General features: G+C 44.5%; 2 protein-coding genes across 9 annotated transcripts in view; both read right to left on the bottom strand.

The window, feature by feature from the left end:
• Window positions 1-1,699: 1,699 nt before the first annotated feature.
• Window positions 1,700-6,672, bottom strand: LOC118776588 (eukaryotic translation initiation factor 4E-binding protein 1-like). The gene is made up of 3 exons (XM_036527012.1): window positions 6,238-6,672; window positions 3,266-3,460; window positions 1,700-2,627 (listed from the first exon to the last, which is right to left on the bottom strand). The coding sequence occupies exons 1-3, from the start codon at window positions 6,371-6,373 to the stop codon at window positions 2,596-2,598; spliced, it is 363 nt and encodes a 120-aa protein (XP_036382905.1). The 5' UTR covers window positions 6,374-6,672; the 3' UTR covers window positions 1,700-2,595.
• A 5,252-nt stretch (window positions 6,673-11,924) lies between these two features.
• The window catches only part of LOC118776256 (ankyrin-1-like), a 117,293-nt gene continuing 103,379 nt past the window's right edge, over window positions 11,925-25,838 (bottom strand). For 5 of the 8 annotated variants that reach the window (XM_036526439.1, XM_036526441.1, XM_036526440.1 and 2 more), the window contains 6 exons: window positions 23,728-24,373; window positions 22,992-23,325; window positions 17,358-17,441; window positions 16,013-16,165; window positions 14,004-14,098; window positions 11,925-12,331 (listed from right to left, as the gene is read on the bottom strand). In XM_036526439.1, coding sequence (XP_036382332.1) covers window positions 14,027-14,098; window positions 16,013-16,165; window positions 17,358-17,441; window positions 22,992-23,325; window positions 23,728-24,373 — 1,289 coding nt within the window. In that variant the 3' untranslated portion in view covers window positions 11,925-12,331; window positions 14,004-14,026. Of the gene's footprint in view, window positions 12,332-14,003; window positions 14,099-16,012; window positions 16,166-17,357; window positions 17,442-19,959; window positions 20,561-22,991; window positions 23,326-23,727; window positions 24,374-25,838 lie in introns of those variants that run through there. The other 3 variants (XM_036526442.1, XM_036526446.1, XM_036526444.1) reach the window with 3 other exon arrangements.

Below are 25,838 nucleotides of genomic sequence, written 5' to 3'. Positions count from 1 at the left end.
TCTCTCGCGACCAAAAGACAATCCTTATTTCTGTTCTTGTCCTTTTGGACATGTTGAGCAGTTGCAAAGAATTCAAGTATTTCTTTGTTGTTGATGACCCTGCAGGCCGTACTTTAAAAATTAAAAAATTAAATTCGGACGGAAACTCGTGCTACTTTGTACCAAAGTTGTTGTAAAAAATAGTTTGTGTTTGCGTGCCACCTACTGGTACAAAGTTTCTTTTGTAGACAAATTAAGATTTACAAAATAGCACAATTCAACTACGATTTGCAATAGGCCTACGTGCAGAATTTATTTTACGAGCGAGGATGTGCTGCAATTTACGGAGACATTTGCCACTATTTCACTTTTGGAATCCAAAAATACTTTTCAGTTACCCTGTAACTGCTCTGTACATTATGCGTTGTCATTTTGCTTCAAAGATTGCATCGCTGATATGCATACAACCCTCTGAGTTATGTATGACGCACAATGGGACCTGTGCAGGAATTAAAATTTGTTCTTCATGTCTCAGTATGATCCAACTCAAAAAGCGACCAGGTGAAAGAACGCTTTGCCCCAAATGTAACGACTCAACAATGCCATGAACTCTGATAAAGCGTCCCAGAAGATTTGCAAAGCTGACTGCTGTAGAGAAAAGGACGGGGGGCACTGCTTGGCAAATACAACGAACCTTGGTCAACGAGTGAAGTGTCATGGTTCTGCCTTAGCATGAAAGAAGACAAAGGATCATTTACGACTGAAACTAATATTATGCTTTCATATAACTCAATAGGAGTTACTTTGTGGTTTAGTCAACGATGCATTTATCTCGAGTTCAGCGATAATGCAACATTCCAGAACTATTTATTAGGAAGGCAATTCAGTTTTACCCAAATAACTCCGGCTTAAAATGTATCTTTTACTGGTTTAATTATTCTATCGTCGCTTTGTGTTTTCATTAAAGTGATTTGGAAGGCTGTCACTGGTCATGGGAGGAAAAACGACAGAGCAAAATTCTCACAATCCTGTCGTCTCTTTTACCATTACATTACAGCGTCAGAAACCATGTCGACGTTATTCTGTCGGATACCAGCGAATTGATGAGGGGGAACATGCATTTTCAGCCAGCGCAGTCGTTTTCCAGACAGGTGATATTTACCAGAGCACCCGAAAGTCGCCGATGTTTTGATTTCGCCTCTCCTTTTTTTCCCCCAATACACATCCTCTCTTTCCTCTTCCAGACTCCTGTCTAGTGGACCGTGGCGCGGACACCTCTCCCATTCCCCAGTCTTTATCAGCGATCAAAGAGTTAGTTTCTCTACGGCGCTCGCACTGTATTCAGATTAAAGACTCATTGATAGTAATTAAGTGGCTATTAAGTATTAAAGCGATGATCACTCTGTGAAACCCCGCCGGCCTAACAAACTCACGTGAAGCCGTTTGTAGTGTAGTGGATTACGCAGATAAAGCTGTCGATCTGAGTTGTGTTCAGGTGAGGTAGAGAAGACTGAAACTCAACGGTGCTTTTGTCACTTTCCAAACCGCTGAAAGACAATGATTTAATAGTTCATCATCAAAACAATGTATTTAATGTGTATAGCAGACAATGTATTAACTGCAATGATCAATATGGGATCAGACTAACAACTACCTTTCCTGAACAAACTGCCAATAAAACAAACAATAAAAAACCAGAAAACACACATAGGAGCCACTGTGCCATGACAGAATTTACTCTGATGTCTTTATTTCACTCATTTGCTGTACTCCTCTATTATCATTCCAGCTTGGTCTAATTCATCTCCAGTCTCAGAATTTCATTAACAAAATAGAAAAAGCATTTTACATTCCAAAGTATGACACTTTTCGTGAACATTGTTTCAATCTGTAGAATTAACAAAAATGATATTATAAAGGCAAGCTTCAAAAGAGACAAATGAGGAAAACATTACTATAATCATTTAGTCTTCTGGGGGTGGAATTTAACATAAAAGAATCTGGAAAGTGTGGAGGAGGAGAATAATGTTGTCCTTAGAAGTTGCCATTTGTGGTTGTTCATGTACCAGTACATCAGACCGAGGGTCAGATCTAATATTTGCTTCTCAGATCAAGTGGCTTCAAGATGAAAGTGCTAGACGCTGCCAAGGGCTGTAGTGATACACATACACACACACACACAACTACACTCCTACCACACTCTGGGTAAGAGATTCTTATTACACTGTACTTCTCCAAGATATGCTCCAATGGGTTATCTGGTCATGGTGATGTGGAATGCTCAACGGAACACAGACAGAGATACCATGTCATATTATGGCACTGCATGGCTCCTGTTGGAACTGAACCAGGTCAGGGTGGGAAGAACTTAGGAAAGGGGCAGAAACATACTGCACTGAGTTGTGTGTGTATGTGTGAGTGTATACAACCATATCACTTTTTGGTGTGAGCTTGCCTTCCCTGACAGAAGCATTTTTTTTTCGCTGTGAGGGTAAGACCACGCTGTGGGGTACGGTGTGCTGGGGGCTTTCCTCTTAGTTGCTCTTCTTCATGGTCATCGCTGTTACAATCCTCATCTTCATCACTGTCAGCTCTCATACCACATCTCAGATGCTGTTAGATATCCATTTCAAACTGTGCATCGTCCCCTTTAAAAGTTGACACAGAGTTTTTCATCAGCAGTTAAATTACATATATTAGACAGTAGCTTTCATGGTTGCCTGTTGCAAGAGTAAAGAAGCTTTCAGTAACGCAAAAAACCATGTCACTGTGGTGATATAAAGGTTGAATGATCTTTTCTGGTAATTCATCTGGCAACATGATATTACTTATACTTAACAGAGTCTTATCCAGAATGACTGTCTTATCTTACAAGTTTTTCATTATGCATTGGAGTTGAAGCAATTCAGGTTAAATACCTTGCCTAAGCGTACAACAGCAGTGGCCCCCCTGAGAAGCTCTGGCAAACTTTGGGTTAAGACCCTGTTTTTTACTGCAACACACCTCTACTCTTAATATAGTGAGATTGTGATAAATTGGTCACAAATCAGAGAGGTATGGTACGTATACTGTTGTATGAAGGGCATGGCTTGAAACCCTTGCCAGACCTTTCAGTATATATTATACATAACATATATGCATTTTATGAACACATTGGTGGTATCTGGTGGTACTTGTATCTGTGCAGGCAGATAGCAGATCCAGTTATTGACTATGCATTAGGTTAAGCCTTTGCAGCCTTGGTGTCAGGGTTGGTAAAAATACCTGATACCAACCATGTACTTACCAGCAGACTTGTCGGTGGGGGCATTACAATTGTTATTCAGAACCTGTTCTGGGGGATTGGCCTTGTCATTGTTGATATGGGCAGAGGGGGGGCTGGTTACCCCTGGAATGTCAGGGAGACAGCGGGGAGGTGTCCTGGCTACGGGGGAACTGCGACAATCCAGCAGGAATTTGCGGTCATAGATGATCCTGGTGCCTTGAGAATGAGAAAAGGAGAGAGTAACAACATCGGGTTAGCAAATAAACAATAAATACCTTTACTGTCTTTGAAGAGAATTTGCCTTGTATAAATATACGGAGCTCCAAAACAGTTGAGGCAGCGCTGAGCTCTACACTACATTCACTATTCAGCTTTTCTATACTGTGAACTTTATACACAATCACATATCACACAGGCAGATGGACAAATGTGGAGACAGAATGGTAAGGAGACAATGACTGGAAAGGAACAAATTCAAAATGAAAAAATGCATCATTTGAAGAGCGCTGATGTGAATGCCAGGACACCACTGGGTGGTGCTGTTTACACAAACAGCCTGCAAAGGAGGGACTTTGTATGTAGGAAATGGCCCTTAGCAATCCAACACAAAGACTAACCACGAGATCATACACATGCTTCATATTCAAATGTCAATAAGCTAAACTTGCGGAAAACCAGTAATTACCATCCATGCTCTAGACAGTGGGAGAAAACATGATATATGCGGAAAAGCAATCGAAGTACAGCTTCTACAGAGAATCGTGTGACCTCCTCACTGATTCATGCTGTTGGGAGATACATGTTAATGGCAGATTGGTTGCTTGCTCATCGCTATCTGGGGGTATAACGGGTTTCATGAAGGGCATGTGCCTTTGTGACGTGAGACCACATGGATTGTGGTTGTTCCTCCAAGCCCTCTGCGAGCTGAGTTCCATTTGGTTACAAACTGTAGGCAATGACAACCGCCATAAATAATGACCTACGCCTGGGTGTGTGCGGGGCACTGAGCGATACAATCTCCAAAGTCAATATCAGGAGACAAACCTGTGTCTACAGGTGATAGAACGATGCAAGATTACTTCCCTCTCTGTGAAGTGTTCTGTAGACAGTCTTGTGATCAGTGCATAGACTTTATGGTAAATATGCTGCATCAGCATACGTTATCAGCTCACTTGAGGGAAGACTACCAGCTGTGTGCTACCAGGCTATGTGCCAGAACTCTAAACAAACCCATTAATGACATGGCCTGCAGGTAAAATCTCACTAAAGAAGGGTTGCTGACAAGCCTTTTCAGCTGTTTTTTTGCATTTAAACCCTGAACATGACCATAGCAGACTTGCCGGAATCAAAGATGTTCTAGCTATTCACAGTGTTCACATTTCTCTGGGAGCGTATAAGGTTTGTTGTTCACGTATAAAGTACACAATATGACAATGCTCTGTGTGATTGGGGAAGTGAGCGTGTTGATATCTGAAACACTGTATTCAACATAAATGAAGCTGTGATTGGATAAAAATGAGGAAATGAGGGGCCTGATGTGACACACTGAGAACATCATGTGCCCATAACCACTAACATACACCACTCCCCCTTCCCCTGGCCACCCTCTTTCACACATCTCTTGTGCATATAGGGAGTCTGCTGCATGACGTGTGGCAAGTAGATGATGTACATTTTAAAAATGGAGCCCTCTGCGTACTCACTCGTTCTGAACTGATACTATCAATATTAACCGTGCACAGCACAACTAAAACACATTAATAAGCTCAACCATTCATCCAAGAACTGTTTGAGTATATTTAAGCTATGATGTGCTTAATATGCGTCTGAAATATACCCATAAAATGGTATATACATTACAGCCTAATATTATGCAAGTATCCGAATCGTAAGTTCGAAGACTGAAAACAACAAGCAACACTAATCTGAGCAATTTTTAAATATAGTAACATGATACTGCACACAATTCGTGTGGCAGACATGCCTGTCTTTTTCTGGCTTTGTGTTAAGAGTCATCTGAGGGAACGAGAAACAGAATCACGTGACGCCACTTGCACGTCCGCTGTTGTGGGGTGACAGATTGTTGAACGCAAACATAAGGATTTATGTTGAACTGAGGGGGGGTGGGGGTACCCACGAAAATGAAAAGGTGCTCCGATTAATGCTGTATTGTTGTTTACAGAGACCAATGATCGCCTCTTAAGACCCCACGTTACATTGCTAGTCTAGCTAGCTAACTTGTAATCGCTAGCCAGATAGCTGTACATCTGGCACGAACCCAAACCTCGTGTCATAAACATTCATGACTGTATACCTAGCTAATTAGTTAGCAGCTAACATTAAAACAGCATCTCAAAAATGTGTACCTAATATCTACAAAAACTAACCACACTTAGCTAACCAATCTAGCAACTTTACCAGCTTGCTAGACACGGAAATCAACACATACTGGAGACGTGATCGTCATTAAAATAGCCATCGAGCTTTAATGTAGCTAGCAAGCTATGTTACAAGACAGCCAGCTAACTACAGTACGTGAATACTTGGCTATGCAAGAAGCCTTCTACCATTTTTGCACAATGAATCTAGTCTGGATGGCGAGCAAGCTAACTCCATTCACCATCACCAGATATCGAACATTATTAAAGTGACAGCAAAAACAATAGCACGACAACTCCAGAAAACGACATTATCGATAAAAACAGCGTTTGCACTCTAAAGTAACATGCACAAAGCTAATGAGGAAGCACAGACTACAGCGATTAGAAAGCCTATAGCGAACGACGATGTTTGCATGTCACGTTCCTTTGTTAGCTAACGTTAGCTGCAAGATTTACAGCTATCTAGCTTGCATCGATCTGAACCGAATGAGCACAATAGTACATTCACAGAAAAAATACACTTTCACAGTTGTTCACACCATGCAGAAATTACTAACTCCATCATATGATATGATATGATGATAAAAAAAATATTAGCTAGCTAGCTGTTACCTCCGGGGGTCGTGCTAAACAGTGTTCCGCCTGGAGTTGTAGAGTAATCGTGCGGCATGTGCTCCGCGTCGTTTATAATCACCCGTCTAGTAGTCGGGATTGCCCTGCTGGTGGTTTTTTGACAACCGGTAGACATCTTCAAAATACGTCGTCCGTTGTTTAATAGGAACTTTAAAGCAAACTTGAAATAATTAATGAAAAATGGTCCTGGGATTGCCAAATGTATAATGCAACACGACAAAGAAATTGCGTATTGCCTTAGGTTCTTCTTTGGCTATCAGGCTGAATGCTATTTACAAAGCTAAAATAAATATGATCATACTAGCTACAGATAATGCTAGCTATCATGCATTCCCACACGCAACCCAACAAAACAGGCCAGGCTCTTGTAAAAGACCTTAGCACGTTTTCAGCCCTCTCCCTCTCACACACACCACGCACTCAACAGACACCAGCAAGCAGGAGCAGTTTAAGGCGACAAAATACATCAATGTCGCCCCCCACTGGTACTTGATGTCGTTGCTTACTGCGGCAGGATGGGAGTTGTTGTTTTTCATTTTGTGCGCTTGCAAGTGAATCGAGGACTTCTTAGTACAATGCCAGAAATTCACAGAACGAAATAACCTTTTGTGAACAATTAAAATCTAAAACCATTATTACAAAAGTCTCTAGGTTATACAAAAGTAAACTGTTCACATCAATTCATGGATACATTTAAAATACTGTAGTGCATGATGACGTAATAGCTCTTATAAAATATATTTTCTTCATGTACAAGAATATGTATCTCTTCATCTTCATTTATACAACAGGAGCCGTTCATTTTCTGCTGCAATTGTCAGTTTAAATTATAGGAGAGATGAGTCAATATTATATAAGTGACGAAACAATTTTGTCTGTTTGCAGATATAACCATTTATATGTGCAGAATAATACACTCTGATGTGAACTAGACAAAGCGAATCAAGAAAGATCAACAGGCTCTTTAGGAATCATGATATGAAATACCCAATATGTCGCTATATCTCATTGTAAACATGAAGAAATGTTGAGATGTTTTCGTGTAAAACATGTCTAAACTGTTTCAGCATGTGTTGAGAAGTGTAGACTAGGCTCCATTAATGTTCAGAGGAGGACAAACTGTAAATTCTACATCATTCTAATATGTATAGTTGAGTGTCTTTTACAATGCCATTTCTGCATTAATGCCATTCACATTGATTTCATAATTTGGCTTTTGGCTGTGCTTTCTAATTGGCATAAAATACTTAACATGTATGTTATATATGTAAATCAGGGAGATATTGCTTTATGAATGTCCTACATTGTGCTGTTAATTTTAATTTAACTTGAAAGTCTGTATGTACTGTTGTGCTATTTGACTTAATGAATCCATGAGCAAACCTCAACACTGTAAGGTACTTACTGCAGCTCTGTTGTCTGACTTAACAGCACAGACAAGCTTATACTCATGCACACACACACACACACACACACACACACACACACACACACACACACACACACACACACACACACACACACACACACACACACATTCAGCCACATAAGCTGACATTAACAATTTGAAAATAAAACTTCAGACACCTCAAAACATTTCATTTTATTTATTTATTAATTTCTGTAAATGATTTGAGCTGGTGTACAGGGTAAGTTATCTACACATATCTTCATATCAGATTGAATCTGAATAAAAGGCTTGTATATATTTTCCTTTTTCTCTCTCCATAACAATACAAAAGAAAAAAAAACAAGTTAAAATACCTACAAAGCCTCCATATTTTCCAGGTTTCAGGCATTTCCCATAACTCAATAATCTCTTGGTAGCTAAGATGCTAAAAGTACATCCATAACATAACTCTAGTCCCAGATAGCAAGTAACGGTGCATAGCATTCTAATTAAATATATATTTTATATATTTATATATATTTATATTAAAAACATTTTTTTCTGTGCATGTGCGCAGTTGCATTCCTTAGTACTGAGTAATATGCTATTGCGTTAATAATGTCATCAATCCATTCTAAAGGAGTATAAGTGATCTCTAGTTTTTGCAATTAATATTTTTGCATGAACTTGTTTATATTATTTCAAATTTCTTTCATTGTGTGTTTTTACTTTAATATAAAAAATCTGGAGCCCTCAACTGCCCCTCCCCCCGCCCTTCTTGCATGGAGTCTTTCACAAGGACCGTCACTGTGTGAGACGTGCTGAGTGCCTTGGTGGTTCAGGGGAGTTCTGAGGTAGAGCCCATACACCCACAACTGGCACTGAGGCACCAGGAAGCCTCATACGGTCAGTCCCCACAACCCTCCCGTGTCCCCATGTCCTTTCCTCCCTCCCTAGTTGCACAGTACCTCGTACCACAGAGGTAAGAAAATTAACTGTGTCCCTTCACACTTTGCAAATTGATTAAATAAAATACCCACTAAAATGTTAAGGAGCAAATGACAGGTACTTGTATTTCAAACAAAAACACTTTACAACCCATCCACTGAAGAGCTACAACACAGCAATCAATCAATTGCCATTTTTTCCTTGCACAATACATATAGTTTGCCTGCATTTTGACATCCTCCCATATTCTCAGTGCATGTATTGCAAGTGGGGTGGGCCTCCCTCTCTGCTGAACATGATGTCTGTCAAAACCTCAAATGGACTAAAACCTGAGCGGATTAATTACCAAAAATAATATCTACGTATGTAGCCTGATGAAGTATGCATGATCATATGTATGAAGGAGCCTTATGTGCTGCAGGTGAACCAACACAGCCCCAGAGCCCCTAAAGAAACACAAACTCTAAAACTAGACCCCTTTAATACACAAACCCTTCACAGGCAGACACAGGTAGGGCACCTGTCATGTCCTACTGATCCATGAATTGATATTCACCATAAGAGTTCTGTTGGACCTAATAATAAATATCAAAAAGATCATATAAATGTGCTCATGTTTTTCAGATGGTTTAACTGCAGGTGTTTTGAAATCTATTCATTTCATTCTAAGCATATCTAATCTGGCACCAGATTAGTGCTGTAAAATGCAACTGTACATGTAACATATTTGAAAATTAATAATATACAACTGTTTCAAAACTATAACTTTAGCATGTGGTTTTAGGTTAATCTTTGGGACAGAAGGGTACAGTACATCTGCTATTAACACAAGCCCCATGTGCCCCCACCTGTGACAGTCTGGCACTTCTCTGTCCTCTGCTCCAGGTGCACTACTCCAGGCTGCCACCAAGGGACACTGTCCAACACACCCTGCCACACATAGACAGACAGACAGACAGACAGACAGACAGATACTTGCACACACAACAACCATCTGCACTCTGACCAACAGCACACAGGGAGACATTCCTGCTCACACAGAGGTAGCAAGTGGATAGTCCTCATTCTGAAACGTGTTTCACAAATATATGTGTTAAGGCTTAAAAAACAATATTTAAAATTGCTACTCAAAAGTGCTCTACATTCCTTTGTTGTGGTGAGAACATACAGAATGAAAACAATAGACTTTTCATTAAAAAGTCTCTCTGGCATTTTGAACTGCTGATCTTGGAGTTCTCTACTTCTCCACCTACAAGAAGTGAGACCCCTGGGGCTGTGGAAGACTGTAAGGAAACCCTGTTAACTATACACTGGACATTGGGAAGGGCCTCACAAGCCTACAGGGAAAAATGCACATGGAAGTGGAGTACAGAGACCAAATGGAAACCTCTATTTAATTCTATTTCATTGAAAGCAACTGCCATAGCCTTCATCTTCAGTACATCAGATTAAGAGAAGTGACTTAGGCCACTGGATGATTACTGATGAACTAAGTATGTGAAGGGTCTCTGGGGCTGTGCTCTTTGCCCTGTGGAATAAGAATGTCCACTATTGTGTCCCTCTTGCCTTACAGGCTACAAAAATAAAAAGGTCCTCATATCAAAGGATCTGTTTGAAAAGGTCTGACTTTGGCCAGGACTGGAAGCTCAGAGTGTGTGTGGCAGTTTAGGGATTCTCTGACCCCTCTCACCTGTCCTACACATAAATACACACTAATATACAAATACCACCCCTCCTCCTACTCCTCCTCCCACATTAGATTATTGCTCTGGCTTAAACAGGAGAGAATTGACTCACTTTTCTCAAACAATCAGAGGAGACACTGAGGGAGGAGGTGAGATCGGGAAGGATAGTATGAATTCACTCACATAGCCGGAAAGACAGAGTCAGGTGGAGTGCTTATGGGCTGGGATGTGAGGATGGGGAAGTCAGGGGAGTGGAGTGGTTTAGGTTCACAGTTATGGGGTCAGTATTACAGTCTGTTATCACAGTGCTGGTTGGCTGTCTGTCTTTGCTGCACCCCTGAGTGGAAATAAGAAAGAGAGTTGCAGAAATAAAAACAAAAAACACCCTGGCTCGCCTCACACCCCTCTGCTCTATGTCTGCTACCCTGTGCTAACTCTGTGATACATAGCGGCTGCGAAAGCCATGCATGTCTCCATCTGATTAGTTTCTATTGTGAAAAATGCAGAGGGGTGTGTGTGTGTGACGGTGCTTCTGAGGACTGGGATTTGTCTGGAAACTATGGAGTTAGCAGTAGGAATCTAACACTCCCTCCTATGGCAGTCCTCAGTGCTACACCAACAGGATATTGAACGATTGGGACAATGGGTCTTCCTCAATGGACAGGGCAACGGTGTGAGCTTCACTACGCGCTGCAGCTGAATGATATCTGGAAGAGAAGCTGTGTGAGCCATGCGCAGCCCTGGAACACAGGGATATTTGGTGGAGGCAGGAGATGTGGGTGAGTGGGGCTTCATTTGTGCAGCTGGAGGCAAGGGACAGCATCTTTGCATCTGGGAGCGAGGAGGACGAGGATGAGGACTGTGCAGTTGAAAGCAGCAGAGCGGGGGGTAGGGAGTGAGGAGACCGGCCTTGAGTCTGCTCGACTGAACTGGACTGGACTTCCCTCTGCTGACAACATACACTGAGAACACACAGGCACCAAAGGCAAGGGGGAGAGTAAAGGGCTTTGCAATCTCTCCCGAAACACAAAGAACTGTGAGACGCTTTGGAAACCCAATAATGACCCAAAGGAGAGAAAGAGGGGGCTGGCGGTGAAAAAAAAACAAAAAAAAAACATAACAAAAACAAACACCCTCACACACAAAACTGACATACAAACACACAGGCAGGACGACACAAGTGTTTTTTCCTCATACCCACACAAAGCAATCTCAAGATATATATGTATATATTTAACCAAACAAGAAAATCAGGAAAGAGCAAGTACCAAGCCAGCAGCATCATCGCATAAGGGTAGTTTTGTAACATAAACACGCACACACACAGACATTCACGTAGCATTTAGTGCATATATTATGTACAATAACGATATTGAGGGAGAAACTGAGCCAGAGCAACAATACTCTGCATTAATGGGTTGAAAATTACCAGAGGTGTTCTGTGTCAGAAGGATCTTTTGGGGGAGGGGTAGAGGGTGGGGGAAAAGGCTGTTGCTTTGTCATAATCCATAGATCTATATTTTTCCCTTTCCTTCTAATATACACCCCTTCCTTATGAGGAGGGCCTTTGATTCTCCCCGCCCCACCCCCCACTCCACCCCTTTCCCTGGGTTGGCCCCGCCCTCCCCCCCATCTATCCCTCTCCCATACCCCTTCAGTCTTTAGATAAGGACAGGTCATGCGCCAGCAGTCAGTCATGCTGATACAGATAACAGGAAGCACGTTTTTGTTGCTTTTTTAGGTTCATTTTTGTTTTATATGAAATCATGCTTCTAGCCTATGTTTTGTTTTTTTTTGTTTTGTTTAAAAAAAAGGTAAGAAAACTATGAGTAAATCCTCATCCTGGTTTTTCTCTTCCTGTGTTGCTACTCATCATCGTCATCGTCATCACCATCGAGTTGCCATTTTCGTTGTGGTTGTTCGTCTTCCTCCTGTTTGGTAACACTGAATTCTTCCTTCCTTCCCTCCTCTCCTCTGTCCTCTTCCACGTCTCGTCACCTGCTATCTGTCATGTTTCTATGAAGGATGGTTTCGGGGTGGATGTCAGATCCTGAGAGAGGGAGAGAAAAGAAAGTGTAGGGAGTAAGGTACACACCTGCTCAATCTCTGATGAGGTATTGACAGGCTACTTCAGATCCCTTCCATGAGCGGATCTGAACCTGATCAGGTCGGAGCCCCGGGTCCGATCAGGGTTGACCATATGCACATGCCACGAGTACACTCATGCACACAGAGCAATCAGGTCAGTTGTTTCAGAGATGACATGAGCTCTCCAAACTGCAGATCTGTGAGTCAAATTGCAAAGAGATGCAGAGAGAGAACGGGTGACAGTGTACAGTAGGCACAGTAGGCTTGTGTGGGTGAGGAGGGGGGAGGGAGAAGGGGAGACCGAGTCAGACACTGTAGGGGAGAATATATATAGACGCAGCCTGATATGTCTGTGCGCTGACGTGGCTTGTCTTACAGATGCCCTTGGCCACTGCAGCCAGCAAATCCCCCATCTCAGTGTGGTGTTCATCCAGCAGGAGGCGACATTTCTCTGACACAACTCTTCATGTATGGAGCACAAAGTTAGCCCTGCTTTCACTTAGTGTCTGCTTTCACTATCACCTGTTGTTTCACCAAGACTTTCAGTCCATGTGCAGGTTAGGACAGCCATGCTGAAAAACTCAGACATGTTATTCAATCAGACCACTCAAATAAGTGCCTTTTATCACTGATTTAATGGCATTGTTTTAAAATGGTATATTTTTTTCCAATAGTGTTACTTTGGTAACATTTGAAACATCTTGCCAAGGATATTGAATAGAAAAACATTATTGACTATGGGAGTGGTCTGTTGTCATTCATGTCAGTAATGTAAGGAGTTGAGACCATTGGAGCTGGAATGCTGGGCACTTCTCTCTCTCCTGGGTGCATTCATACCCAGGGAAAAGAACCCACCCAGACGCGGACACACAGCAGCAGAGACACATATATACGCACAGCTGCTCCAGACTTTCCACATTTCAAAGGACAAATGGCTTTCCAGCACTGACCTTTGAAATTCAATATTTGGTGACATGTTATCCACTTGAATGCACTCGTTTGGATCCCCTTTGCAAGTCCAGTGATGCATGAGAGCTGTTACACTCTGACCACCTTGATACTCCCTAAGTGTTCTGATCGTACTGAGTGCTGCCTACCAAAATAGACTTATCCAGCTTAAACATGACACCTAGACAGAGTCAGGTCTTGGGTTCTTATGCCAAGATACTGATGCCCACATGGATGGACCCCAGTTTACATGCAGATACTTGAAGGTATGCTCATAGTGACACCCATTCAGTTTCACCCGTTTTTACAGAGGTCTTCTTACTAACACTCCTGTTACGCACTATTACCTACCAAGGTAGACCCTGTTTTACACACTTATACCCACTATGGACGATCCTGTTCCACACAGTTATAACCATTGAGTCAGACTCTCCTTTATGTGCTGGTACCCACAACAGTTTGTTGTACAAACTGACACTCACTAAAATACCCCATGCTTTCCTGTGCCCTACACACTGATGTACGTACATATACAGGACTCCCAAAGGAGATACGTTATCTGCAGTGTTATGATAAAATGGAAAGAGGTACTAGCAGGTAAAAAAAAAAAACCTCTTGGATAGTTGTTGGTCAGACAGTCAGTTTGTCAGTGAGTCTGCCATTGAGTCAGTCAGTCTGTCCCATACCTGCAGGGACGAGTCAGTCTGTCTCACTGCTTTACTCTCCGCAGACTGGCGCGTTTCACTATCTGAGCACCCTTCTTCACATCCACAATATCCGGCTACAGTGAGGGGGGGGGGGACGAGAGGGACAGAGAATGAGGAGAAGGAAAGAAGAGGATGGAGAGGGATGCAAAGGAGGGGGGAGGAAATTCAGGAAGGGGGGGCAGAGTGAGAAAGGGAAGGGATGAGGCAGAGGGAGAAAGAAACAGAGGGAGAAACAGAGGAGAAGGGTAGGGGTGTAGGGAGCAGATTATGGAATGGGTGAAGATGGGATGGGGGTTGAGAGAAGAGAAGAACAACATTGGGAGAGAGGGATAGAGGAAGTGTGGAGTGAGGGAAGGAAGTAGAGTGGAAAGAAGAGCAGAGAGCAGAAAGGGAGCGAGTGGGGGGAGGCAAGGGACAGTCAAACCAGGAAAGAGAGCAAGAGGTGGGGGATGGACAGACAGGAAAGAAAAAGGGGAGAGGTGTCAGAGACACGGAGGTAGATACAGAATGCTGATACACTGCTGATTTAGTAGCACAGAACAGAGATGGTCAGTCACATAAGGGGAAACAGACTTGTAAGTACACGGCTAGATGGTCACACAAATAAAACAGTTACGACAGTATAGTTAGGACAGAGGTAAAACGGAACGTCAACACCTCACACATAAGAACCAACTCCAGACATAAAAAACGCACGTTACTGCATCTAACCAAACAGGAGTGTTATACTGCATCAATAAGAAATGATTCATTAAACATGCCCTCGGTGGAATGCATTTTGAAGCACATATCTCTCATTTGAAAGACATGCTGAAATGATGATGCATGATGTCATATTGTATGGACTGTGGACATTTATTTCTTCCGTGCAAGCAGGTCACAGTGAAGATGAACACAGAGTACAGGTAAGAAGAGTATAGGAGATAATGTGACACAGGGAACTGCAGGGGAGGCCGGGACACTCACTCACTTCTTGTATGTGGTGCTATGGACTGCCTCTGTGCAGACAGACTTTGTGCCATCTGGATTTACCATGCACAGCCTATCCCCACACAGCACTCCAGATTTAGCACCATGCCACGCAAGGCCCAGTATCAACTGAGCAAGACCTGGTTTCACACAGTAATACCCATTGAGTGAGGTCCATTTTCATATAGTATTACACAATATTTCCTCTTTCACACACCAGCACTCGCAGAGTAAAGTCCTATTTCACACTGTAATACTAATTCAGACCTTTTTCACATGCTAATGTTCACACGGCCCTACTTCACACACTGAATTGTTCTGATTATTTTACTGTGCACCCAAACACCCACTGGAGTAAGACCCTCTTTCACCCACCAAAAGTCTCTGAGTAAGACTTACAGACATGAAGCTATATATTCCACATGCATAAACCCAAAAGCAGACCCCATTTTACAAGCTACTACCCACTGAGATGAGTTTCACACAGTATTACACACCAAGTACCAACAGACCTTATTTTACACACGATCCGCACTGATTAAAGCATCATTTTACACACCAGTACCCATAAAATAACCCAATCCACCACAGACCACTCCACTACTCCTAAACACTTCAGTCCCGCTTGGTATAGCACCAGACCAAAGGCTGCTTGGGCCTGTGTTGCTTCACACAGCAAAGTCATCACTTATCTCAGCCCACTCAAGCCTAACATACCTAATCTCTGTATGGTTACATTTACCAAGCTCAGCCTATTCCAAATTTGAAAAGCCACTTCAGACCAATTTTCAAAGTCTACCCAGTTCAGCCTACGCCACCCCACTTGCTTCAATCCTTCATAACACAGTTTTGTCATTGTCAGTATGGCCCGAGTCAGTACGGCAAACCCCTGCCCAGCCAAGATTAGTACATCCCAGTCCATGTCAGTATGGGGCAGTGCATTTTGGTCCAGTGCAGTCCTGCATAGCTCTGCTCAGCCCTGGTCAGTACGGCCCAGCCGTCGGCTGTGTCTAGCCCACCTTGCTGGTCTCCCGGCCCAGAATGGCGTAGTTCATGAACTGCTCCGCCTCGGCCTCCAGCTCGTCAGCCTCTTGCAGTGAGCCCTCCACGCTCACCTCCTGACCCCCCTCCTCGCCTGAGCCCTTTCCCCTCCGCACCACCTTTCGCACGATCTGCCCCACAGAGGGAGAGAGAGGGGCGGGGTCACAACACTCTGCAGAGAGGGTCAGCCCTATGCTGTCAACACCTTGTGCGTGAGCGTGTGTGTGTATTTGTGTTTGTGTGTGTATGTGAATACGTGTGTGTGTGTGTGTGTGTGTGTATGTGTTTGCGAATCTGTGCATATGTGTGCATGTGAGTGTGTGTGTGTGAGAGAGTACAGGCGGCTATATTTATTATCATATTAAATTATAATATAAAATAAAATTGACAGGAAATAGTAATTTGACTTAAAAAGAGGGACATTTTAAGAAATGGATTGAAAACCAAAATCATGTTTGGGATGGCAATACCTGATTTAAAAGAATCATCATCCAGAGTATGCTATCTAATACTGCATCTACCACTCAGGAACCCACGTCCTTAACACACAGAGCACAGCTAAGTGAACTGCCTTTGTCTGTGTTTGTGTTTGGACATGTTGTTGAGTGGGCTTACACAAAGGAACCCACACCATTAAAAGAGGCACACAACCAGGGAAGGTGTGAGGGTAGAATTGCCAGTGACAGGGTTTGGCAGGGGCATAGGTGGGATAACTCAGCTGAATACACCGCTGTGCTCACCTGCACTGCTCCATTCAACCCAGGAGGGCAGATTTCCTCTACAAAGGGAGGGGGGAGGGAGGGGAGAAGGGGGTGATGGGTGGAAAATCCAAGCATGGTGTGCCCCCTGGAGCTTGGCCTCTGCCATGCTTGAAATGCAGGGACTGTATTTGGCAGCACTACAGAAAATGTGTTCCGCGTTGTATAATTAAAGTTAATTGTTAAATGATGACGGAGGTGATGATGATGATGATGATGATGCTGGTGGTGGTGGTGATGATTCTGATGACCATTAGTATTATTGTGGATCATTGTTATCACAGATCTCCTTCACAGTTCCCATAGTCATAATGAGCTGCATGATGACGATTTGAAACTGTACTTCAGCGTGTGTCAAGATACACTGAAGATATGTCAGAGCGGCACTACACTTCAAATACACTGATATACCCAAACAGTGCTTAAAAACTAAATAAAGATCAACAAGGCTGAAAATAGATACCTGATGTTAAACCAGCATGTCACTATGTGTTGCACTTCTAAGTTTTGTGATAAATGTAAGAGGATGCTTATGTGCCATGAATAACCCCCAAGGAGAGCTCACCTTCTTTGTGACAATGTTGCCGTGCTCATCGGTGAACTGCTCCTCGCTCACATGATCTCCCGGAATATCCTCCAGCTCATCCCCCTGCATCACAGCATTAGACATCATTACACAACATAATACAGCATTAAATAATACAGCACACGCCCCCGCAGCAAAACGTAGACAACACTGCACAACAGAATGCATTGCTGAATAGTTAAGCATATTGCGCTAAAACGCAACATAAGATTAAATTAGATAAAAGATAAGATAGAACTCCACTGCAATAACCTTTGTAATGCAGCATAGTGCATAAAAATAGAAAACAATTTCCAATACAGAACTGTATGCTATAGTTACTTATTAAACATTTGAAATATACCTATTTCTTAATACATGCATTAAATGTTGTAAGTGCATGCCATTATCCACATATATATCACACAAACACATTTGAAATTACCTAATGAAAATTATATTAATTACATATTTATAATTTACCACATATATGCAAACATTACACATACTAAACATACAATGTATATAATATGTATAAATCAGTTTAGGTTTAGTTTTTGTCCCTTTTGAACAACAAAACAACAACAAACACAACTGTGAACTGTTACAGAACAACACTAGAAGTACGTTAGCAGTTAAACCAATCACAGCAAGGATGTACATTACATAACTATATGTACTGTTGTTCATATGACTACATAATATGCACTTTGCTACATTGCTAGTTGATCTGGATAAGGGTGTATTCCAAAGAAATAAACATAAATGTGTCTTTGTGGTGAACCATGAAACATGTGGTGAGAGCGCTGTGTAGCAGAGTAATGCTGACAAAGACAGGGAGCGAGGAGGGTCGGGGTGACAGCAGAAGAAGATGCCGGAGTCAGCATGGTGGGTTTGGAATCCAGACCACTTTAAAATAGCTCCCAGGAGAGCCCCATCTCCCCCTCATCAATTACTCAGTTGGCATTGATTCAGAGCACGTATAGCACAACAAGACAAAGAGAGCACAAGAGCGAGAGAGAGACGCACAGAGGGAAAAACAGGGGGATAGCGGGGAGAGGAGAGACAGGAACAAAGCAAGAAAGACACACACATAAAGAAATGCAGTGATGGGGGAGAAAATAAGGAGAGGGACAGAGAGACAAATGGAGAGAAAGGCATAGAGAGATAGAGGGTGACAGGGGGGCAGAGAAACACTAATGAAGCTTTGGCCATGGTTCTCACTGACAGGATAAAAGTAAACGAGAACTACTATTTTAATAACTGTGAAGTCACTGCTGTTCTATTTATAAGAACAAGTCTAAATGGTATCAATAACAACAGTATTAAGGATGTGTGAGAAAATCCCAGACAATCCCACAAATCCCAGCAGAGTCAGACTCTCCCCCGCCCCACCTGTCATTAGAGGTGTGGAGAATGTGAGGGTGGAGAGAGGGGGCTGGGGGAACTGGGGGAGGGGGTTATTAGGACTTTACTAGGAGCATAATGACACCAGTCCCCCCTGTACAGCTGGGGCTTCATGCTCCCTGTCAGGCCCAATAAGTCAATCCTTGAGCAGCCCATTACAGCTGGGGTGCCATACTTCAGACCACCCAAATTCATTCTGGGAGCTGTTCAACACTGAGGCAAGGCAAGAATAGGCCTTAGAGCACAATTCCCAAAATCAGCTATTATAGAACATTATAAAAAGCAGAATGCAGATTACCTGATGAACTCATTTCAGGATCCCACAACAACACACTAAAACTAACTGCGAACTAAGAGCTTACTAGGCTCCTGAAAACATACAGTGATCCTTGGATTCCTTTTGATATTGTGCAGGAACTTGGATTCCCTATGATATTGCGCAGGAACACAAGGGGTTATTTTTGTTGCCATTTCTTGAAGGACACAGGACTTTGGAATGAACTATATTTACAGTACAAAGAGACAATCTTCAGCTGTTACGTTCTGTATCTCGCTGTGCGGGCTGCGTGTGAGTGTGTGTGCGCGCCTCTGTGGTACATATTTTCAGGTACACACTGTTTGCCTGCAACCTTGGACAATCCTGTGGTGACCCAGTGTGACCTCCCCACCTGTGCCCCCTGACACTACTGTATTAAGCTTGGAGGTCTTGAAAGGGTGTCCATCTGGGAGTCTCGCCCATGACCATTGTCCCAACAATTTTGGGACTTGTCCCTTCATGCAATCTGACCCCTGAAGGTCCTCAGAGCTTTCAGCTCGGCACCGTCCTTTCTCTGTCCCCCAGTCTCACTGCAGTTGTCTATATCTACCTGACAACAGTATCTTAGTATCTATTTCCCTTTCTCAGGATTCAAAGGGTTAAAGTATTCAAACAGGCTTCATTAGCATGATGCAAAGACATTTTGGGGGATGAGCACATAAGATCAGCCCTCCCCCTCCCTCTTACTCCTCTCTTTCTGTCACTTCCACAGTTCATTTCTGCTCTGATGCTCCTCTCTTCCTCTCTCTACCTCCCTCTAGTCTTCTCTGTACCCACTCCCTGTCTTTCTTTATCTGTCACTTCCTTTATTTGCTCTCCATCCACCTCCTTCTCTCTCTCCCCCTCTCTCTTCCCTTCTCCCTCCCGTCCCACTGGTACCTTCAGGATGACCCTGCGGCGGACCACGCGGGTGGTGATGTTCTCCTCTTCGTCCGCGGTGCCCTCTCCCTCACCCAGCTCGTGGTCCAGCTGCTCGTGGACGTAAGTGAGGACGGAGCGGACGGAGCCACTCGCGATATGGAGCACGTTCTGGCAGCTGATGACCAGGAAAGCCAGCAGCACCAGGCTGAAGAACAGCTCTGTCACCAGGGCCCACATGCCTCCGAGCTACGGCCGGTGACAGGGAAGTGGGGGGAACCACAGAAGCGCCCGCTTGCTGGCACGCATGCACGCACACAGTCGCGCGTGCACTCGCAGACACTCCCACCCCTAGCGACTCCCACCGGTGCCTCCTCTGGGTGGGGGGGAATGGGAGTGGCACAGGACTTCCGCCGCTCCTCTCTGTTTCCTTAGCTCTCCCACTCCTGCACTTTCTCCAGCAGAGTAAGCACTCTGCTCTTCCCTCTCTCCCACGCTCACTCTCTCCCACTGTCCACTGTGTTGGAGCAGCGGCTGGTCCGTGCCATCAAATCCGGGCTCCTGTAACTTTGGAGCTTCTATTCCCCCTCTCTCTATCTCTCTCTCTCTCTCTCTCTCGCTCTCTCTCCCCTTCCCTGTCCCTGCTTCCAAAAACAACCCTTTCACCCCCCGCCCCTCACTCCCGCACCCCCCCAGCACATGTGATCCCCAGGCTTTAAATACCTTCATGGCTCCATCTCGGGCCATTCTGCATTTCAGCTGGGAGTGAGAACACCCTGGCAGCCCCACACCTCCACTGGCATTCAGCCATTCACTAACATTCCACATACTCACATATTTATCTCTTAAGTAATCAACGCACTGAATATCTACCCCCAATCACCATTTAAGGTTACAAGGAAGGCTTCTGTAGATGTCGACAAATCTACTCATTTTATTCATTAATGTAAGGCAGATAGGATGGACAAATATGCTTGGATGGAGCTTATGAACCTACAGGAAAATGTAAGTGTATGTTGCAAAATCTTCTCATCTGTCATGTTGCACTAACACTGGATGTCTATTTATCCTTAATGTATTGGTATAACTCGGCCTCAACTCAGACAACAGAAATACGAACACTCTAACACTGACAGGTGCAACCTGTAGTCCAGCAAGGCCAGCTGAACTCTACTGGCCCTGGTGTGCTGCAGAGACGTGCAACGCCAAATGCTACACAAAGTTAGTTCTACCAAACAGTGTCCTGTGTGTTTTTGTTAGTCTTTGACCTTACTCTTTATTGTCCCAATATAACCACCTCTCACGGACACAAAGGTTACTGCAGCCCTGGAGAGACCCCAACAAAAGAGCACATGAGGTGTGTTTTGATGAGACCCTGGCAGGTTCTCATAGTCCTAGTAAAAGATCAAACCTATTTTCACACATGGGGAGAAGGGCCTGTATGCCTGTCATTTTCTGCATTGTAATCTGATCCTGCTACACTCACAACTCACTCAACGTGAACAGTCATTGAGAGATTATACATCTGTTCATGCTCACTGAAGATATCAGACAAGAAATGATTGCCTCTGTTCTGTTATTCAATCACATATTTGGACATTGTGATTTGCCAGATGTTGACTTTATCCCTGGATGAGAGCCAATGAGTGACAGTGAATGCACTTAAATGGACCATCCTGTCTTTTCACTCAGGCTGCCCTCCTGTTTGAGGTAAAAGAACAGCTGTCTTAAATGGCCAAAGAACAGCCTTTTTAAACTGTCAAAGAACAGTCCTCTCAAACATGGTGTTAAACAACTGCTGATACATTTTGGAATAGAACTACTTCTCCAAGTGTAAATCACACACACCACACCTAGGACTATGGGCTCTTGTGGGGATCTGCTAAATAATGCAGACAGATTTAAAAAATTATCTCTCGATTCAATTAATTGTTTGATTAATTGTTTTATCAATCAATCAATCAACCAACCAATCAATCAATCAACCAATCAATCAATCAATCAATCCACCAATTGATCAATCAATTAACCAGACAGTCAATGGATCAATTTTCTGATCACTTGGTTGTATTTATATGGTGAACATAAAAGAATTGTTACAGCGTGCTGGGCAGTGTGCATCACAAAAGGTAATGCTCAGTATTTTTAAAATGAATTTAAGATGAAAAAAGGTAAAAAATAGAAATTAAAACAGATGCATGTTATTTTGTAAGGCATAAGTCAGGTTTGACCTTTTCTGGACTTTGCTGAACATATCTGATATCATTATTTACCATTTAGTAACAGCTGTGAAGAACCGCAAAAAGTCCCAACATGAAGAAAAAGTGTAAAATTTCCAGCCTCCTGTGTTTGGCTGGGAGCATATGAGAAAGACAGATGGATTTCAGGCCCTGTACTGCTGTATAGCTGTGCTAATGAGCCGGAGTAGCAGACTGATAGGAGGACAGGGTGAGGAGGGGCTGTGTGGGAGGGTGCTATATTTGGGTTGGCTGGCCGCGTTTGTGCCCTTCTTGGGCTTTGCTGGTGTGTGCAGCAGGGTGTGAACATGTTGCCATTAGGAAGTGCGGGTCTGTGGGTGTGCTTTCACTTCACTGTACGGATATACACAAGAATCACATTCACTTTACTGTAGTAAAACCCTACAGATACAGATCCCAAACACCAGCCCTGCCTCAACTACTCTAAATCAAGCAGATTGTCATATAAAAAAAAACCAGAGGTCAGGATTTAACAAAAGCTTCACTGCTATATACGTGTTGCTCTAAATAGTTCCAGGTGGTCACACGATATGCAGTCTCTGTAAGTCTCCCCCTGCTAGCCTTTTTGCATGTTTCTTACGTCTCAGTCATTGCTCAGTCTGTCCATAAGTTTGTACTTAAATAAACTCATTTCTAATTATTATCCAACTAATGAATCAAAATTAGATTCTGTTCACTTGCAGAAACAGGTTCTGCTGAGCCAGGGTTTCCTAGCCCTCTGTGAGAAGAGAGGAGAGGATATAATATGACATTTGGGTTGTGAGGAAGTTTGCAGGGGCTGTTCTGGACACTAACCTGGCCCCTTAGACGCGCATCCTCCCATCCTCTCAGCTCGGGAGTGCGGTGGGGGAAGCCCAGCCCCTTCTCGAAGGGCTGCGTGCCCCGGAAGTGCCCGCGCAGGATCTCTGAGTGCCCCGTGTCCCGCACCGGCTGCAGCAGGGACTCCTGGGACACGCGAGACTGGCTGGTGTCTCCGCCCACCCCGCTCCGAATAGATGACATCACTGACTCCACACACTGCCGCGGCTTGGGCTGCGAGCCCGTCCAGCTCTGGGTGGAATCCGGGCTGCAGTGCCAGACCTGGCCGGACTGCTCCTGCAGGTAGGACAGGAAGGAGCTGCTACCCGACCTGGGAGGGAGAGAGAAGGCAGGGTCAGAGGGACGATGGAAGAGGAAGCAGGGGAGCCACTAGTTGCCTGGGGATGGCTGACAGATGTCATTGTCATCTGTCTGTCTAGGCACTATTATAACTTCTGGTCACTCCACACAAAAGCCCTCCATTTTTTTCTGAAAAGGCAATTCTGACATTTTAATGCAAATTCTTTTATCTCGGAAGTATCATCATTCAAGAAACATGGATGAAGAAAACATTTGATAACAGCAGCTGATTATTCTCAGAAAAGTGAGACCAGATCTGACAAAATACAACAAACTGTCCCTTCAACAAGTCAGGTCTGTAGTGACGGTAAAGACCTCAAGGAACCTACTGGCCGGAGTCTGTGTGGCGTGAGGTACACCTGGGTAATCTCACCTGTCTCCGTTGCGCTCTGCCACACGGCTCAGTCCGGGCGACTCGCTCAGCCGGGCGTACACCCGCTGCTGCCCTGCAATTAGAGAAAGCCCATCCTCTAAGCCCGGCCCGCCTACTCCTTCGCCTTCTACTCCTCCGCCTCCTCCAGTTCTGGTCGTCATGCTGCCACCCGCCACCGACTCCAGCCTCCTGCCCTCCGACCTCTGACCTCCGTCCAGCCCGTTGATGTTGACCCCGGGATTGGCGCCGCTTGCCGTGGTGGTGCCGCTGTTCTCGGAGTCACCCCCCATCTCCGTGTCGTCCTCCACCAGCTCCATGGAGCCGCTCAGCCCGCCCCCTCCGCTGGCCCCGCTGGCGCCGCTGCTCGGCCGGCCCAGGCTCCCGTACGGCAGCCCCAACGCCTCAGAGTCATCGGCGTTGCTGCACTCCAGCGAGGAGTCCTCCACGGCCACCAGAGATGGGCTGGCCCCCGAGGGCCACACCTGCACCTCCGACATCTCCATGAGCGTGTCTTCCTCGGTGGTGGCGATGGGTGCGCACTCCATGCTGGACACATCCTGCCAGTAGGGCTCGGCGCCCAGCGGAGAGGGCAGAATGTACTGCATAGAGGTGGGGGAGAGCAGCTCTTCCTGCACCAGCCCGTAACCTGGAGCGACACAGAGAGAGGCACACTGACACGGGCCCCCCTCGCCCCCGCCGCGGCCCCGCTCTGCCACCCACAGGCACAGGGGCCCCAGGGGGGACGTGCCCCTGCCCGGGGAGGGGGAGAGCCACAGGCAGGGGAAGAGGGAGGAAGAGGGGGGGCCCAAGTGGCAGGACGAGTAGTCGTGGGAGCTAGCAGGGGGAAACTGGGGAGGCGGTGCAGGGAAAGGGGGAGGGGGATATGAGGCTGGGTGTTTTTGGGTAGGTTTCGCAAGCCAAATCAGCCAGCACCAGCAGTAGGAGCAGCAGCAGCAGCAGCAGATACACAGCAAGACACTGAAAAGGACATAGGGAGCATGATCCCGGCGGCGGCTGGTGCTGCTCCGCTGGCTGCCACCTGCAGGGAGAGGGACAGACGTTACTGCCACTGCTGCTGGGGCTCCACTGCCAACCCGGGCTGAGGCACACACGCGCAAGGCAGGACTCCCTCTGTCATACACACACACACTCAACCATCCAAGGGCAGGATTTTTGGCAGGCAAGGCATACCTCACAAACACACACTGATATCCTCAGGCTGGCAAACAGGCATGCAAACAGCCACAAATACACACACAAGCATGCACACACACACACACACAGTCACATAGACATACACAAACACACACACACACACACACACACACACACACACACACACACACAAGCGGTGTGTAGATTTGCCAGATAAATACATGTTTGAAGTCTCTGCATTATACATACACCAACACAGTGCACTACATACTCACACACACACTCACACACACACACACTGTCTATGCAGTAACACACAGACACGTATACTTACACCTCATAAAATCAACATTTACTATGCTTTCAGCAAGCAGAGCCTCCCAAACCACAACTTTGGAACTTGAGTGGACCATTCTATTTCATATTCATTGAACATTCAACACAGATCTGTCTGATCTTTAACTGCAAATTCATTCACCCTTATAAATATACTGATATACTTATTTCCTCTCTAAAATAGATGTATTGAATGATAAAAATGCAAAGCAAACAAATGACCCTAAAAGTAATAGTAATATGTTCACATTTGTATATTGCTGTAAAATAACATCGAAAGTAAAAGAAGGATTGGCTAATTGGGCATGGAGACCCAGAGCAGATTGCAACAGCACCACTCATCTCTAGCAGGTGAGAGAATGGTTAAAGATGGGCAAACAACTGGAGCTATGTTAAAGGCATGACCTGTGAAGCCTGTTGAGAATTATAAGGCCATTTCTGCATGACCCAACCCCCACTATTAGGTCTCTCCTAGTGCTGTCAATTCCCCCATAGGATGAGTTTGTTTTCAGCAGGTGTAACAGAGCATGTGAACCATTGTGTCAAAGTTTAAAACACCTATGCCAGTGAGCATCTGAGTGGATGTATGTGGATGTGGAGTGTGGATAGTTCCACACTGG

This window comes from Megalops cyprinoides, chromosome 4 (genome assembly GCF_013368585.1).
Source record: "Megalops cyprinoides isolate fMegCyp1 chromosome 4, fMegCyp1.pri, whole genome shotgun sequence".
Classification (NCBI taxonomy): Eukaryota; Metazoa; Chordata; class Actinopteri; order Elopiformes; family Megalopidae; genus Megalops; species Megalops cyprinoides.
Note: the sequence above shows the minus strand (reverse complement) of the source record. Positions and strands in the feature narration are given on the sequence as shown.